Below are 18,743 nucleotides of genomic sequence, written 5' to 3'. Positions count from 1 at the left end.
GAAGTCAGAGTACTAGGTAAGGAGTAAGTGTAAGCAGAAGTTATTTGCCTTTTCATTTGGCTTCATCTCTGATATTCTTTTCTTTGCAAATTACAGATTTTTATTTTTATTATTTTTTTTGCAGTTTGCCCCTGCCTCTGTAAAAATATACAAAATTGTCACAAAACATGAAATAATGTTACGGGAAAACATGACCAAATTTAAGAAATCTGGCTTAGGATGCTCTGAAATGTTATTGCTAAATGAATCTTCGAAGAAAATGAATTCCCTTACTGGAACCAAAGTAATTTATTATGCATTTCATGGGTGTCTGCCAAAAGAGTTACTAGCAATATGAAGATCTAATGGATATGAATTAAGTACAAACTGGTAACTCTCTTTACGTTTGGAGCTACCTGTTAATTTTCTCTGAAACGTCAATAATTTAGAAAGGCACCTCCAAAGACAGGTGTTGTCAATAGACAACACGTAGTTCAGCTGCTTACCATATGGGGCTTTATCAAGGCCCAGTTCTCAGAATTTTCGAGAACGAGCACCAAAAGGTTATTTTGACCTCAGAATTTTAAGAACCATTTGAGCAAATAAACAACGAGGCCTTGATATCCATGTCGTGGTGGGGGTAAACGGAACCACAGGTGAGTAACTGCTGAGGTTTCACTGATCACCCGTGGCTTGGTGGCTTGCAGTCTGCTTGGGTTGCCGGCATCACAGGGTTTTACCAGAGCCGGGCCACACGCTCCAGAATCTTATTTTTCTTTTATTGAACACAAAGACTTTACATTTAAAACACTCAATAAACTTAGTTGTTCGATTTGTAGTGAGGCCTGTCTGTGGCCTGAAGTTCAATCTGGGGTTCGTGGATTAGCTGCTGAAAGGAAACAGATTCAGGCAGCCAGGATAGCTCCGGCTCGGTCCGTGCCATGATATACCATGATAGCGAACTGCCAAGGTTTTTTGAAGCCTCTGTTTTCCTTCTATGGCAGTGGGGGTGAGGAGGGGGTGGGGGGTGAGTAATTCCTGTTCTCTGGCCCTTAGGAGTATTGTGTGGTATAATCAGGAGGTGCCTGCAGACCTCTTTGAAGAGCAAAAAGAATAGCACTACTTTAAATTTGATCATGAATTAATAGTGAATTAATCATGAATTAATAGTGATGCGTTTTATTTGTATGGCTTTTTTTTTTTTGTCATCCCAAGACATTAGAAATAAATCCTTACCTTCCTAAAGGAGAAATTTAGAGATGTAGAGTTACTGTGTTAAGAAGGAACCATATTTTAAAGCTATTTATTTCTCTCATGCTTGGTCTTCTCCCAATGCTTTCTGTGGTGAGAGAGTGCTTTGTGAGTGCTACTTGGTCCTTTGACCATCCATGGTTGTGTTTTCTGTCATTGTAATGGGAAAGATGAAAATACTCAGCCAATCTTCTGAAAAGCCAGCTTTGTTACAAAACTTAAGATTGTAATTCACCAGGTTGCCTCAGGATTCTTGACCACTTCATTTGAGGACTGAAATAAGAGTACTCCATTCTGGTCATTTCAGAAGATAAGCCTTTTCTTTAGTGCACCCATTGACTTGAGTCACGGGACAGACCCTTCCCCTGGCCATCTATCTATATTTGAACATCAGCATTTTGCTGATAATTGCAGTGGACTGGTAAATTTGAACATCAGCATTTTGCTGATAATTGCAGTGGACTGGTAAATTTGGAGTGCCTACTGCACCCCTAATGCTCGCTATTTTTTTTTTTTTTTTGGTACTGGGTATTGAACCTAGGGGTGCTTAACCACTGGACCTATTTCCCCTCTATCCAAACTGAAATGAGCCTCATTTTTGAAGTGGAAGTGAAGATTTCCAAGAAAGCCTTGTCCCCGTGCTGGAATTCAGAGGCAGCTATGAAGCACTGCAGGAGCCTAACATCCCTAGCCCTTTTAAAAACATTTTATTTACTGTATTTTATTTAATGTCAGGGTCAGACCAAGTTGCTTGGGGCCTCCCTAAGTTGCTGTGGCTGGCTTGTAACTTGCAATCCTCCTGTCTCAGCCTCCCAAGCCACTGGGATTACAGGCGTGCAACACAGTGCCTGGTCATCCTTGCTGTCTGAGTGTGCACACGTGCATAAAACACTGTTGCTTTGCCCAGAACGACTTGTGGGTAAAGCATCGAGCCCCACTCCTTGAAAAGGGGCACCATCCTGTGGCCAAGAGATAACTTGGCCCCGGGGGTGAAGGGCAGCCAGAGAAATCCCCAGTGAGGAATCTGCTAAACTACAAAAACATCATGAAACTGTTCTGCTGAAAACTGAGTCAAATCATCAGCTAAAGGTGACAGATTCTTTGGCGAGAGAAGGTGCTCGAGTTCTCTTCCTTTATTCAACTGTAATGGGAGAATCCGAGGATTTTGTTGTGATTGACTATTTTTACAAGTCCTTGTTCCTGTATCTTTCCTGTCACGTCTGTGTCTGGACCTGTTTTCCCCCAATCCATCCAAACTGAGGTGAGCCTCATTTTTGTAGTGGAAGTGAAGATTTCCACGGAAGTGTTCCCCTCTGCTGGAATTCATACGCAGCTTTTATTTTGAGGAAGGCAGCTATAAAGCGCCGCAGGAGTCCAACCTAGAGGTTACAAAAGCAGAGGAGATTTGTCTGGCAGTCAGGGATGACTGGCTTCCCCTCCTCACAAAAAAACCTGCTGGCTAGGGGTGTAGCTCAGTGGACGGATGCTTTGCCCAGCACGCACAAGGCCCAGGGCTTGATTCCCAGCACAAGGAAAGAGCTAGAACCTCAAACTCACTTAGATCCCTGTAAGAAGAGCCATTTAGTGGCCATAGCCTGCTGGGAGCTCTGGGGGCAGTGTGATCTCCATCAGGGTCTTAGCCCTGAGAATGACACACACTTACCTGTACACAAGCCGGAGAACCCACTTTATCCTCCTGGAAAGGATATGCCTGTTAAAAAAGAAAAGAAGGCCTACGGTTTCCCTTTTCTTGGATGTATTTCCCTTCCATTGCTGTCTCTATGAATCCCCACAGAGGCCGAACTTCAGTCCATCTTTCAGGGAGATGTGAAGTCAAGGAAAAGAGGAATAATATTGTTGAGTAGCCTGTTAGAAACATTTTTTTTTTTTTTTTTGGGTACTAGGGATTGAACTCAGGGGTACTCAACCACTGAGCCACATCCCCAGCTCTATTTTGTATTTAGAGACTGAGGCTGGCTTTGAACTCACAATCCTCCTTGCCTCAGCCTCTGGAGCTGCTTGGATTACAGGCAGGAACCAGAAACTTTTTAAATATTTATAGGTGGACACAATATCTTTATTTTATATTTATGTGGTGCTGAGGACCGAACCCACAGCCTCATGTATGCTAGGCAAGCACTCTACCTCTGAGCCACATCCCCAGCCCAGCCAGAAACTTCTGTTGGACTTTTAACTGCATGTGTATCAAATCAGAAGTCTGCTTTTTAGAGAAGTGTCCAAAGTCAGTGAAGGCTTATTCTCATAGGAGACAATCTGGGTGATCTACAGATAGCTGTGCCTGCTTCACAGGCTGGGGCATATTTTCCCAATCTATAGCAGCTCAGCTTCTCCCTGGAGTCATTCCTTCCTTTGGGAGGGAGTTTTCCAGCTGCTTTTCCAGCCCAGTGGCGCTGCCTGTCTCCCACCTACCCTGGCCTGCATGCAGTGCTAAGCCCAGGCTGGGTCTGGTGCTGATAACACATTCTTTCAACAGGAAGTGCCTCCATTTTCAGTTGTCTGTGGGAGGGTGGAGGGCAGATAAGCTGTGAATGGAAACACAGAACAGATTTCTGCTCCACCCTCATATTGCACTTTGATCGGGAGGGAGCAAGGACCTCTGCCTGGCCCGAGCTGCCTGCCCAGCCTCGGGAGGAAGGATGGGTCAGCTGCTGGGCATTCCGAAGAGCTCTTCTCTACTTTTGTTCAGGAACATTTGTTTAGGTTTGATTAGGTTTGTGGCGTGTCTGCTTTTGCTATGTTGAGATGTCCTCCATCTGAAGTCCTTTGAAGGGTTTAATTAGATGTGGGAAAACACTGACCAACTGAAATTCTTACTTTGTTTTTTTTTTACTGTGTGTGTGTGTGTGTGTGTGTGTGTGCGCGTGTGCGCGCACGCGTGCGTGTGCGGGCATGCATTTGTGTGTACGCATATTGGCTGCAGAGCATAATGAGCCAGGTTTCTTCAGGAGAGTTGCTGCAGTAACATAGACCAGTTCTGATCCCATTTTCCTCTGATGCATGGATGTAGTGTTTTCCGTGTTTTGACTTGGCTGCAGTGTGTTTCACATGTGCATACTTAACCAGTTCCCACATGGAGAGATTTCAGGGGTTCCTGGGGCAGCTTCTGGCACTCCATTCCTTCCATGAGTCCCCTCACTCTGATTCCTCCCTAGTTTTTCAAATTAGTTTATGACCCTGCCCTGGCTGGGTTGACCCTTAAGTGTTTATGCATATTTCTGGTATGAATATCATTTAATCTTCCCTGAAGTTAGATTGTCTTAGCTGCATGTGGTGGTACATGCCTAAATCCCAGCAAGTCAGAAGGCTGAGGCAGGAGGATTGCAAGTTTGAGGCCAGCCTCAGCAATTTAGCAAAGCCTGAAGCAATTTAGTGAGACTCCTGTCTCAGAATAAAGAAAATAAAAAGTACTAGGGATGTAGCTCAGTGCCTTGGTTAAAAAAAAAAAAAACCCAAACAAACAAACAAGCAAAACAAAAACAAAAACAACAAAAAAACCCTCCAAGATAAGGTAAACTGTAGATTTGGCCCCCTAGTTGTTGTGCCTCCTGCTGCTCAGCCTCTGGAGCCGCGGGGATTACAGGCTCATAGCACTGCTGCTCATGGATTCCCTTGTACTTAACAGCTTGTGCATGGGACAAAGAATTCATATCCTGCTGTTTTTCATTTAACATTCTATGATTGGATTTTTCCATCTTATTACATGATCTTATTATTTTTAATAATTGCATAATCGTTCATTGAGAGTGTACCCTGCTTTTCCAAATCATTTCCATGTTATTAGACATTAGCTTGTGTCCATAGTTTCCACTACCGGGAGAAGCCTGGCAGTGGCTGGCTTCCTTTGTGGAGATTTTCCTTTCTCTTAAATGATTTCCTTATAAAGGATTTTCATAAGTGAAGTTACAGGGTTAAGCCGTGTTTAACTTCTTGATGGCCCTGGGCACTATTGCTAACTGCCACACTCTGTAAGGTTTGTACCAGACTCTATAGCCCCACTAGCTATGGAGAAGGGGACTGGGGTACTCACCTTACAGTAATATTTCACATTTCATATTATATTTAAATATTTAAATGTGAAATATTACAAATAATATTATTATATCATCATTTTAAGGTTATCAAGCTATGGACACAAGTTCTCGTTCCATTTTTTTCCTCCCCAATTCTGGGCATCCAACCCAAGGCCTTGAGCATGCTAGAAAAACTCTCTACCACTGAGCTATAGCCCCAGAGATCACTCACATAATTTGTGGTTTGTTGGCCCATTGACCATATGTCTGATTATGGTCCTGCCATAGAGCTTAACTTTTAATCTGAAGAAAGAAAACAGTAGTTATTTCAACAGGTAGCTTTTGGGATAGTTGCTTAGGTGAAAAAATAATGTCCCATGTTAATAAGGGCTTTACGTCAGGTATTTAGCTCATTCTTATAACGACCTTATAATGTAGGGCCTCTTATTTCCATTTTGTGAGGGCACTGAGGCACAGAAAGAATGCTTGATGCCGGTCCTGCTCAGTTACCTCTCCCACCTGATCACTTTCCATGCCCTTGAACCCTTCTGTTCCAGCGGGCTTCTCTGCTGAACAGGCCAGGTGCCCACTGCCCCACATCCTGCATGTCCTCTTATTAGAAAACTACTGTTTTCTTTCTTCAGATTAAAAGTTAAGCTCTATGGCAGGACCATAATCTTATTTCTCACCAGTCACATTAACCTCCTCTTTGGCTTGTTCAGCACGATAGGGCATCCTGCTGAGGATGTCACAAACATGAGCTCAGTTAATTGCTGCAGTCATACCTATGGCAGGTAACGCGAGGACCTACATGTAGAGGAGGCTGCTGCAGGAGGTGACTGCACTCAGCAGGTGACCTATCCAGGGCATGACTTTGGACCTCAAGTTCATTGCCTTCACCCATCACGGAGGAAGCCTCTGCAGTTCCTTTTCTGACTCTTGTGCTACTGCTTTCTTGTCTTGGTGACTCACTGGCCACAATAGGCCACTGAGTGGTCTTGCTCTGTCTAGTGTGGAAGTGTCCTGGCTCTCCACGAAGCCAGGAGCTCCTAGTTCAAGTGCAGGGCTCTCAGTGAGGGCTTTGCTAACAGTGTTCCTGGTTGCTGGCTGTGTGGTGAAGTCAGCCCTCTACTGTCTTAGTACCTCTGGCTGTTTCAGGTGGGCTACTTCCAAAATAGCACTTGTAGTCATTTTGTCAGAGACCTGCAGATGTGCTTTTATAGAAGAGGTAGATCTATGCAAAGCTGGGTCTGACATCAATCATAATAAGGGAATTTGCTTTCTTTTAATCTATAGTTCCTTTTTTTTTTAATAGTACTAGTACCAACCCAGGAAAAGTGCTCTCCAGCTACATCCCCAGCCCCTTTCTTTTCTTTTTCTTTTCATTTTTTTTTTCTATTTTGAGACAGGGTCTCTCTAAATTGCCCAGGATGACCTCAAACTTGCTATTCTCCTGCATCACTCTCCCATGTTGCTGGGATTACAGGCATGCACGACGGTGCCTGGCTTGATAGTTCCTTTTTAAAACAAACCATTCCTTTGTAATTGAATATCATCCTTTGGTTTATTTCTTTGGGGGTTAAATCTGGTCCTGCACTGGATTTGCTCATAGTGGGAGATTCTGGAATTAAGAGCTAACATTAATCATGTTTATAAGTATAACCAAATACTGTGTGTTCTGTTTGTTTGATAGGATTTTGCAGTTATTTCAAAGTTTTTGCAAGAATCTATTTTAAATTTCAGACATCTCAATAACTTGGTGAAAATCGCCTTTTTTCATGAATCCAAAGCCCTTGCTCAGTTTTTGTTTCTACATTTGTGTTATTTAAACAAAAGTTTGGGTATGGGGTACCATTGTTCTTAATTTTCATAAACCCTAGTTTTGCTAGGAAAGGGGAGGATCAATTGGTACCTGTGGAGGACGTTTGGGTGGGCATAGAGCGAGTTGGGGGACTAGAACTGCCAGGTTTCTCTCTTACGCTGTGCCTCTGCTTCATGGAGGTGTTGTGAGAAGCATAAAGCCAACCAGATCTTGCTTGGAAAAAGGAGTCCAGTAGGACTACATTTGCTTCTTAGGCACGAAGGCTCATCCCAAGTGCATTATTCAGCTCTCATGTCTGGTGTTTTGGGTTTCTCTGAAGTGGTAACAATCAGGTAGCAGAGAAATCTGTTTGCAGGATTTAATTGGATTATGTATGCAAAAATGTAAAAAAAGTTTGAAAAGTGAATGAAACATTCTATTCAATAAGGTATGAAATGGAACCCTAAAGACCTGGAAGCAATTAGGAGCTTCTGAGCACTTAGATGGAAAAATATGTGATTAAAAAGTACATAGTTATAGCTAGATTTTTGAGAAACACCTTCAAATGCAACTGTTCCTCAAACAGTCTAAACCAATTCTAGTTATTTTGGTTTGATTCTACTCAATTATGGAATGTTTAATATTTGGCTCTTCTCTATTGGATGGGAGGAATGAATGAAATGAGAAAGGTGAACTTTTGCCTCAAGAAATAATGGCCATACTCAAGACAGATAGAGGATGTTAGCATTTTCTTTTACGACATGGTCTGCTGCAAACATGGCCTGTTCTTGTAAAGACTTAAGGTAAATGAGGTCGATATTAAAAATCTGTCTATGCATGGGTTTATTTCCATGAAGTCAGTGCACAAAAATTTCATGTATCAGGGAATGTTGAGCTGTGTAGCTTTCCTTTTTAGACTTTGACATAATCTGTGTGTGTGTGTGTGTGTGTGTGTGTGTGTGTCTGCAGTGCTCTGCATTTTGTCTTTCAAAGTGATTAGATTGTGTGAGCATCATTTAGGCCATGCAGTGTTTACCTGTGTGGTTTGGTTTGTTTTACTGTCAGAGATCTTTGAGTTTGGCACGTTTATAAATAGGATTCCTTCAGTCCCCCTTTTCCTTGCTGAGTGGTTAGTTACTGAGCGCTCTGAAGTGAACAGGATCAGAGCTTAGGTTGCCAGGGTCAGGTCAATGGCACTGTGAAGCATCTTGTGACATGGTGACAAGCTCCTGCTTGTACCGTGTAGGGATGATCGAGGCAGACTTTCTTTCTTTGTCCTGGGATGCTCCTGAGAGCAGCCCTCATCCTGGCTGCAATGACCTCTCATTTTTTTGGGGGGGCGGGTATAAATTGAACCCAGCGTGCTTAACCACTGAGCCACATCCCTACCCCTTTTAATTTTTTATTTTTGAGACAGGGCCTTGGCAAGTTGCTGAGGCTGGCCTGAATCCTCCTGCCTCAGCCTCCCTGGAATTACCCTGCTCATTGGATTTCTCGTGTTGAACTAGCAGGATTGGGTCAGCTGGCAAAGTGATGCATAATAACCATTTCTCCTTCTCTCTGTCCTCCTGTTTTGCCAGGCGGGTGCCCCAGTGATGTCTGGTGCAGGAGAGGGCACCAACCCTGAGAACAGCGAGCTCAAGTATTCAGGTCAAGACGGGCTCTACATAGGCGTCAGTCTGGCCTCGCCGGCCGAAGTCACATCCTCAGTGCGACAGGATTCCTGGTGTGCTCTGGCCCTGGCCTGAGCCCCTCCTGCCAAGAGGCAGGGAGGGCTCCACCCAAGTCCTTGCATCTCTTATGTCTGATTTTTGTCCAGCAGCCCAGATGGTGGCAACGATGCAGACAGAACATTCCTCCAATGTGTGATTTCTGTGCCTTTGTTTTGAAAGAGATATATTTCCCCATGAAGCTTGTTAAAAGAATAGAAGATGCGACTCTTCCAGGGAAGGGCTGGTGCAGCAGGAATGTGGCCTGCTTCATCTAGCCAGGGCCACCTCCAGCCAGCCTTTCTTTGGGTCAGCTCCTGCATAGCTTGCAAAAACTGGGACTTGGGCCAGGGCCTTGCCTGCTAAGGAAGATGGACAGAGAATCTTGAAAACAAGGTTTTACCTGCATTGTCCCCCATGTGTTTCTTCTAATCAATTTTGGTTATTCCAGAATTTATTCATACCCGTTCCACATGCAGATTTCACAAATGTTCACGGAGAAGATCATTGGAGGCCATTTGGTACACATCCTGGAGGCTGAGTGGGTTCCTGGAACTCTTTTGTCAAAATTCCTCAATTTGCAAGACTGCATAGTAAACTCTAATGTACACTGTGACTGACATTTCTCGAAGTTCATCTTGTGTGACTGATCTGAGGTCAGTCGGAATTTGTAAACAGGGTAGCAAACAAGATATTTTTCTTCCATGTATACAATAATTTTTTTAAAAAGTGCAATTTGCGTTGCAGCAATCAGTGTTAAATCATTTGCATAAGATTTAACAGCATTTTTATAATGAATGTAAACATTTTAACTTAATGGTACTTAAAATAATTTAAAAGAAAAAAATGTTAACTTAGACATTCTTATGCTTCTTGTACATCCACATCCCATTTCTATATTCCCAATAGAAAAACTATTTCAAGAACAAATCTTCTCTCAGGAAAATTTGCCTTTCTCCATTTGTTAAGAATTTTTATACAAGAACACCCACATACACCCTTTCTTTTACTGTGGAATACGTGCTGGAAAAAATTGCAACAAAACTTTACTACCTAACAAATAGCATTTGTAAATATTCTAGGCATCTGTAAACACTCTGATGAAGTCTGTATAGTGTGACTAACCCACAGGTTGGTTTACATTAATTTTTTTAAAAAATGGGATGTCATATTGAAAACTATTTCACCAGAGTTTTAAAAAAAATAAAAGGGTATTGTTTTTGTCCTGTACAGCGAGTACTTTCCCTTTTACTTCATTTGGATGCTGCATATGGTTATAGAACTTCATATAAGACAAAGGCACGTGGTGTCTGCAAGCTGCCTTCTTTTTTTTCAAAAATTTTCCTTTGGAAACTATTGTGTACTTTGGTTTACTTGAAGTTGGCGCATGGAGTTAGTTGTCACTTTCCAGTTGCACTGGAGACAATTTTATAGGTGAAGAGGACCCACTATTGAATGACATTGTCTGAGATATCAGCATTTTGTTTAGGATCAATGCTTGGAAAACATTTTCCCACATCCGGAGTGTTTTTTCCTTGTGAATGAAATAGGCTTCCATGGCCCAAGAACAGAATGGGTTCCTTTATGGTTCCGCTGTTTTGCAGAGAGCCATGAAGTCTCAAAGCTCATCTAAGCTCACAAATGGTCTGAACGGCCTGTTTGTTTTTTTCATTGTTGGGTGGATTTCAGGAAATCAGAAGTCAGTTCCATAATATGAAATGGTGGTATTTAACTTGGGCTCTTTTGAATGTGACGCATTTTGAACTTTTTTTTCATGTATTTCATTCTGTGGGGTTCAGTCTGAATCTTTAAGGGAATCTTCCTTAGTGGGAGATGCCTCTCTCTGTTAGGAAATGGTAGGGGATGCTGGTGGCCAGACTTGGGCTGGTGTATGTGCTTGTGTGTGTGGATCTGGGGATTTCACGGAAATCCACAGACACCCTGCTCTAACCCCAAGGACTAGAACAGTGGTTCATAGTGCTGAGAATGGAATTAGACCTTCAAATCTCTTCAGGGCAATGAACCAGCTCTGTGAACTTGGGCCAGTTGTCCAACTTTCATTTTTCTAATGTTGTAGAATAAGGCAAATAGAGTATAACTCACGGGCTAACCTGAGATAATCCATATAAAGTACACAATGCCTGGTACATAGTAAGCATGAAGTGTTAACTTGACTTTGGAAGGCAGTGGCAAGAGCTCTCGCAATGCGGGTGCTTTGAATAATATCTTAGTCTCATAAGTTTATGGTCTAATGTCCCTTAGGTCACCCACACTTCTTGAATAAGGCTGAGGAGAGAGAAATGAAGGATTCTCTCAACCCAGGGCGTTGGCAGAGTTGGAGGGAGGATGCCTGAGAGATTCCAGTCTGCCTGGGGCTGATAGTTTTATAGAACAGGGTTGCTCTGACAGCAAAAGAAAATTATTACCCTCATGAACTGATTTTTTTTTTTCTTTTCTCTTACGGTTCTTATTACTTTGAGTGCTTTCGGGTGGGGTGGGAGTTGTTAAAGTTAATGTGCTTTGATAAAATTAATATGCTTTGACTGAAAAATGAATTTTTCTGATTGTGGCTTCCAAATAATCCTTTTCTGGGGGGGGCTGGGGGGTGGTCTTAAATATTGCTCTTTTCCAATCCTAAGATGTCATTCAATTGCTAAGTCCCCTTCCTTTCTTTTAGAATACAAATCAAGAAAAATTCTAGTTGTCATGAAATAAATTACAAGAGGCAGAAGAAAGGGAAGGGGCTCTTTTTGTTGTCTGTCCTAATACAACAAACTCTCCTAATCTGGGCGTTTTAAATGACGATTTTCTTACCTGTGGTTGCATAAAGCCAAAGTTCCATAATTGGTTCCAAATACACAGTGTCCACACGCCTCCCTTAAAGTATGTCATACAGAAATAAAAACCAATGATCTCTCATGGGTGCTCCTTAGCTTAAGAGATCCTTAGACCCATTAGCGTGGGTTACAGAATTTATGTCCTCTGTCACCCTTGGGCTGATGTTAGGCCATCTTACATAAGTGAAGGCTCTGTCTGGAGTCTCTCTCTTCAGGGCCACTTAATGTTGCTTCCTGGTTCCTATGGGAGGGTCAGGAAAGCAAAAGGAGCCATTCATTTCCCCCTGCAAATAAATTAACTTCTTGCTCATGGGAAATGTTTTCCGAGGCCTTGGAAATTTGATGTAATTTCAGATCATAGATAAATTAGCTGCTGGGAGGGCAACTCAGTGGTGGCTCTGCTAGATTCCAGTTTGGGGCCTTGTGGTGGCTTTGGAGTATTAAGTTTTACGGGCCCACATTGTGTTCGGGTTCTTGCATCCCAGTGACTCAGAAGAAAATATGAGGGGCTGAGTGTGAGGGAAAGAGGAGGCTGAGAGCAGACTATCATTCACAATCAGGCAGCTCTGGCTAATTTTTGTTTCTGGATTGAAATAATAAATCAGTCTGGCAATACTAGTTATCTCTTGTTGCTTGGAGGCCCTAATTAGCAGTCAGGGATTTGATTATTTTATTTTTTTGATACCAATGATTGAAACCAGGGGCCCTTTACCCCTGAGCTAATCCCAGGTTCCTTTTTTTTATTTTTTATTTTGAGACAGAGTCTCAATAAGTTGTTGAGGCTGTCCTCAAACTTTTGATCCTCCTGTCTCAGCTTCCTGAATCGCTAAGATCACAGGGGTGCACCACTATGCCCAGCAGAGTTTGATTATTTAAGTGGGAAACAAATATAGAATAATTTGTTAGACAAAATTTTTTGAAATAGGATCTGTGGGTCAACATCTGGTACCTCTGGCTGTGGCTACCTGAGGCCTTGCCCTGGATCCTGTGTGGCTGAGCATTCAGCAGCTGGGCTCTGAGCAGGCCGCCTTTGACTGTGACCTGCAAGAAGATGATAGACATTGTAAGACATGGAAGAGAGGAAATAGGATGTTTTCGTTGGTTCAGCTACAAGATATAGGTAGGCTGAAGGCCTACGTAAGTGCATAGGGACCTGGTATATATCATTTCTAGTCTTCTCAAACAGATCCTAAAGGACAGTTGTTAGCATATTGCAGATGCATGTTGAACCTCTGAAACTCACATCTGAGTGAGCATCCATATTCCCCCAAGTATCCTACAGCATCTCCCACATCTGCAGGAGCCAGATGACAGCTGGTACTATACTGTTCTCAGCAGCTGTCATAGGGAAGTTACATAGGTGACATTGCTATTTTAGTTAAAGAGAGATGTATTTGGCTTGGTGGCTTGCTTTGTTTTTTTGGTACTGGAGAATGAAACCAGGGTCCCTTTACCACTGAGCTGCCACATCCATAGTCCTTTTTATTTTGAGACAGGGTTTTGCTAAGTTGCCCAGACTGGCCTCAAACTTTCGATCTTCCTGCCTCATCCTCGCAGGTTGCTAGGATTACAGGTGTGTACCTCCATGCCTGGTACTTGTTTTTTTTTTTTTTTTTCTTTTTAAAGAATGAACATTTTAAAAATGGTTAAATTATAACAATTACAAATGAAATAATGTTTGCTTAGTAGGAGTGTTTGCATTTCAGTTATCAGTGGTCCCCTCTGTTAAGATAATTATCTAGCTATCTAGTGACTTTTGGACAAAGTGTTTCCTCTCTCTGGACCTCCAGACATCCAGCAGTGTTGTCTCAGAAGTTCCCTCTACCTTCCTTTGCATCCCATGGTCCCAAGGCAAATTCTGTGTTTAGGGATGGTGCGTCTGTGATGTGGTCTGAGTTTGAGGTGCCTCATGAGTAGGGGGGAACTGAAGTCTCCTATCTCTCTTCTTGCTGCCTCACCTCCTCAAGGGATGGTCTGTGGAGACCAAGGCCACAGAGGATGAGAGTCCTGGTCATATTCATGAACACAGGGATGGTAAGAAGTGCCATTGCCCCAACACCCAGCCTGTTGGATCTGAGGCTCCTGATATAAAACGTACAGTGATACAAACCCAGACCGGAAAATGGAAAAGTCTAGTAGCACCACAGTCCGTAGAACAAGGAAAAAACAGTTTTGCTTTGCTTGGCCCATTGCTTCAATATCTTGTGGTGGGTTTTTTTTATTTCTTGGAAACACCAACTTTTCGTTGTTTGCTTTCTGTGCCTTCTCTTTAGCTATTCCAAATTTTTCCTCTCTCTTTCCTCCCACTTCCGCAGACTTTACTCCTATATTTTTGTGAATTCTTGTCCTTTAACACTCCAAGACTGAGACAATAATGGTAAATATTTAGATAGCACTTCCGATGAGCCAGTTTCTATACAGGGTACTCCACCTGCTTCCATGGGTTTTAACCAATATATTTTTTTGTGGATTCTATTCCTTTAATGCTCCAAAGACTGGTCTGAGATAATAGTAGCAAATATTGATATAGTACTTCCCATGGGCTGGTTTCCATACAAAATGTTTCACATATACCAACTGGTCTAATTTTTACACTGAGTAAACAAGGCAGCACTCTCCCCATTTTACAGATGTATCTACTGAGCACAGAGAAGTAAAGTAACTTGTCCAAGGTTCTACAGTGGCAGAGCTGCAATTGGAACCTTGAAGTCTGGCTCCTGAGCTACTCTTAATCACTACAGAATATTGTCTTTTCATTTTTATTGAAAGATGATGAAATGGAAGAAAGAACACAGAGAGAAAGCTAGCCCTGCTTGGGATTTGAGGCTACGGTTCTCTCTTCTAACATCTCAGAAATGCACAGTGGTGATTTGCTGACACAGGTATGCCTAGATTGAAGAAAATTAGGACACATGTATTATTTCCTCCAGTTAGCTATAATGTTTAACCCCTGTTTTATTTTTGTTTGTTTGTTTGTTTGTATTCGAGACAGGGTGTTGCTATATTGCCCAAGCTGGCCTCAAATTCCTGGGCCCAGGTAATCTTCCTGCTTCTCCTGAGTAGCTGGGACTACAGATGTGTGTTTCCATCTCTGGCCTAGGTATTTGCTTTCTGAGTGCGTGGTTGTTAACTGGATAATGAGTCTGGAGGTTTTCTCTATCTCTGGAGCAATTCCCTTCTCTTTTTCATGTAACTTCAAGTAAGGCTTGTAATCTTATCTAGCTTAAAAAATTAGGGGAGAGCATTTTGCAAAATATAGAAAGATGGAGGAATTATTAATAGTGGCTAAAACAGAGCATCAGAGAGCACGAGGAATACCTCATGCTGGTGTAAAATCTTTCTGTGCTCAGCTGTGCCAAAGAATTTTTTTTTTTTTTCAGGAAAACTTGCGTAAGATTTTGGCAGTGGTGTCTTTGGCTTTATCTTCTTTGGTGAGTGTTCATTACTGCTTACATCATTGTTGCTATTATTACTTTGATAAGTGTGCATTACCAGTGATGCTCTGCGCCAGGGGTTCACCAACTCCTGTGTGCACGAGAATCACACACAGTGCTTATTTAAAATTGCACGGTCCTTCAGTCCTTCCCCAGAGAATCTGGTTTTCTAGGCTCTGTGTCATGGTGATGATGCACATTTTGGTTTTCGCATTCATCAAATTTCTTGGCTAGTACAAAATTCAAAAGTAAAAAATTGGAATGCAGTGGAAAATAATTGTCTTTTCCACCCTGGTTCTCCAGCCATTCAGTTCCTCTCTCAGATGGAACTTTGACTTCTTGCATAGGTTATAGTTGTTAACTGGCAGTGCACACATAAGTGTATACAATTATCCATATTTCACTCTATTTTTACATGTGTGGTAGCATGTTGTAAACATTGCTTTGCAGTTTGCTTTTCTTTCTCTCAGTACACCTGTGTTCCTTATTTAGATCAGCGCCTGTGCTAATCTGTTCAAGTGATGCTGCAATTAATATGCCGTGTCTGTGTCATTTTGCACATATGTAACATATCTAAAAGGTGAATTTTTAGAAGTGGCATTCATTACTGGGTAAAGGGGATCTCCTTTCCATTTAGATAGTTATTGCTAAATAGCTCTTCAGAGATTGTCTCCTTTGTACTCCCCCTGGCAATGTGACACTGTCTGTTTTCTCTTAGTCAAATGAATTTGTTATCAAACAGATCTTTGTCAATCTTGTATCTCTGATTTTTGTTTTGCACTTATCTTATTGTGAGTGAGAGTGAACAACTTTTCCTGTGACTAAGAGCCAGGGGTAGTTCCTGTTCCTTTTGGTGAACTCTTTGCCCATTTCTGTTTATATCTTCTGCCTCTTTTTTTTTTTTTTTTTTTTGATTGGGTTATTGGCCTTATTGACTTGTGAAGTTTTTTGCATGTTAAGGAAAGTAGACTTTTGTTTCAAATGTATTTTAAAAATATGTTTTTTCATGATTTTCCATATGATTTTATACTTAAAAAAATATGTTCTTTTGTTTTTTTAAGGAAATTCAATTTGTCAGTCTTTATGGCTTCAAACTTCTGTGAAATATTTATGAAGGCCTTTCCCACTCTTCAGATTACTTTTAAAGATCTGTTTTCTTTTAGTATTTTTATGGTTTTATTTTGGAGGTTTTTTTTTTCCATATGGAATTTTTGTTGTTGGTTGTTATGATGTGTAAACTATATATTCAATCTTATATTTTTGCAAATGGCCACCTAATTATCTCAGCATTATTTCCTGAATAATGCATTTTCCTTCTATTAATTAAAAAAAGGGAATAAAAATATGAAAAATCTCATGAATATGTATTCTTATGTAACTTCTTATGTGAATATATATATATATATATATTTTTTTTTTTAAGAGAGAGAAATTTTTTTTTAATATTTATTTTTTAGTTCTCGGTGGACACAACATCTTTGTTGGTATGTGGTGCTGAGGATCGAACCTGGGCCACACGCATGCCAGGGGAGCGCGCTACCTCTTAAGCCACATCCCCAGCCCATGTGAATATATATTTACTACAACTATATTCACTATTTTTGGATAGTTTATTCTGTACCAATGATCCATTTATTTAATGCTTCAATACCATGTTTCTTTATTATATTTTATAATGAATCTTAATATTTAGAGGGTTTGTCATTTCTCATTAATCTCACTTACAAATTTTTGGTCATTATTCTTATTTATTTTTTAATACAAATTTTCTTTTCTTTTCAGTGCTGGGGATTGAACCAGGGACCTTATTCACGACAGACAAGGGCTCTACCACTGAGCTACGCCCCCAGCCCTCCACATGAACTTCAGAATCATCTTGTTCAGCTTTAAAAAGTCCTGTTGGTATTTTCATTGGAATAATATTAAAGTTTTAGATTAGCTCATGGAGGATTAGTATCTTTATTTTGTTAAATCTTCCTGTCCAAGATAAAGTATGTCTTTTCATTTGTTTAAATCTTTTCCTGTGTCCACTAATATTTTAAATATTTTTTTCATACATGTCTTCTGCATGTTTCTGGTTTTATAAAGTTTTTATAAAGTTTTTTTCTAGGTGTTTGATGTCAGTATAACTTCTAACTCATTGTTGTGTCCATTAAGACAATTATTAAGCTTCTTCCTCAGAAACATTCTGAATTCCCATATCTTTCTTCAGCCAATTCTCTTGTGTTTTCTGAGGGAATTGGCAGTTTATTTGTATGGCTGGTGGTTCAGGTGTTGGTGGAAACTGTGCTCTTGATGTTTGATTAAGGAAATAAATACACACCGTATACTGTAATTACTCAATTAAATTATGGATTTATATAACTTTAGAGATTGACCCTTTCATACTTTCTGAGGTCCAGATGAGAAAATTGAACCTCAGAGAGTTAAGTCCCAGATGATCAGTGTAGAACCTGGGTTTCTAGACTTTGTGGCTCAATAGCTTGGGCTCTGGGCTAGGCTAAGAGGTCAGTGTATAAAACTCAAGAACCAAACACCATGAGCAAAAGCTTTGACTTTGGCAAAGATTGGTAGCTTCTCACTACTCTGAGCTATGCTTCTTTATTAATCAGTTTAGGAATTAACACAATCCTGAAACTTGGGCTAGAGTCGATTTTCAGAGATTGCAATGTCTCCAAACACTAGCTCCAAGTTTCCTCAAGGGAGTAGCGCAAATGACCATTGGTCTCCAATGAATCATCAGGCTGCATTTGCTGGAATGAATGAACCCACTGTGAGAGCAGGAAATCAGGACAAACACCTACACTTGCTAAATCAAACAGCTTCCCTTTCTGAGTCCCTGGAGGTCATTTGTCACCAAATGGACAGATCTGCTCTGCAAAGTTCTTACAGGCTTCACAGCTTGTAAATAAGAGGGTACATTCCTCATGCTCCCCTTTTGTTTGAAGCTGGCAGAGGGAGGACCCCTGGCTCCAATCAGCGGGGATGACCAGTAGCTGGGCCACCTGGGAGAGAGTGGTGACTTCATTTGAATAAGCTTGGTCAGTCCGCTATACTTTATTCAGAGGACCCTAGATGTTGAAAACACAAGGCATCTTATTCATGGAAAACCATGTTGGAAGCACCTTCATGTTACCTGTGTTGTATTGGTATAGATTGCTATGTATTTAACACTTCTCATAATTCATTATTTATATGTGCTTTTTTTGGTACTCTTTTTTTTTTTTCTTTTTTAATTTGGTGGTGCTAAGATTGAACCTAGGATCTCATCTGTAGTTCTTTCTTGTACTCTTTGTTTTTATACCAGGACTTCCTTTTTGTGGCTTTGTTTGATCTATTCTTCCATTTAAGTTTTGTTGGTTGTTTGAATCTCCAACAAAAATTTCTTACTTTTTGATATTACTCAATTCAGTGGTATAATTTCCATTTGGGTCCTTCCAGGAAATACCTCCCTTCCTTTATAAATGGGTTAAAGATAATTTTATTTTAGAAGTGACCATGAGAAGTCTTTGGCCAGTGTTTATATCTTGAATGAGGGCATCTGATGGATCTGCTGCCCCCCAGTTCAAATTTGTTTTTCCTTGATCGCTTTGTGGGACGTTTGACACTGTGGCCCACTCTGTCTTTCCTTAAACCCTTTCTCCATTTGACTTTCAGGATGCTATAGATATATCAGGAGTATGGGGAGGTGGGAAGACCAT

General features: G+C 41.1%; 1 protein-coding gene across 1 annotated transcript in view; it reads left to right on the top strand.

Annotated features, from left to right (window-relative positions):
• Nucleotides 1-9,960, top strand: part of Gata6 (GATA binding protein 6) — a 29,814-nt gene extending 19,854 nt beyond the window's left edge. Inside the window, exon 7 of the mRNA XM_026388064.2 lies at nt 8,643-9,960. Coding sequence (XP_026243849.2) covers nt 8,643-8,810 — 168 coding nt within the window. The 3' untranslated portion in view covers nt 8,811-9,960. The remainder of the gene's footprint in view (nt 1-8,642) is intronic.
• Nucleotides 9,961-18,743: the final 8,783 nt, after the last annotated feature.

Source organism: Urocitellus parryii, chromosome 13 (genome assembly GCF_045843805.1).
Source record: "Urocitellus parryii isolate mUroPar1 chromosome 13, mUroPar1.hap1, whole genome shotgun sequence".
Lineage (NCBI taxonomy): Eukaryota > Metazoa > Chordata > Mammalia > Rodentia > Sciuridae > Urocitellus > Urocitellus parryii.
This window is presented reverse-complemented; position numbering and strand designations above follow the sequence as displayed.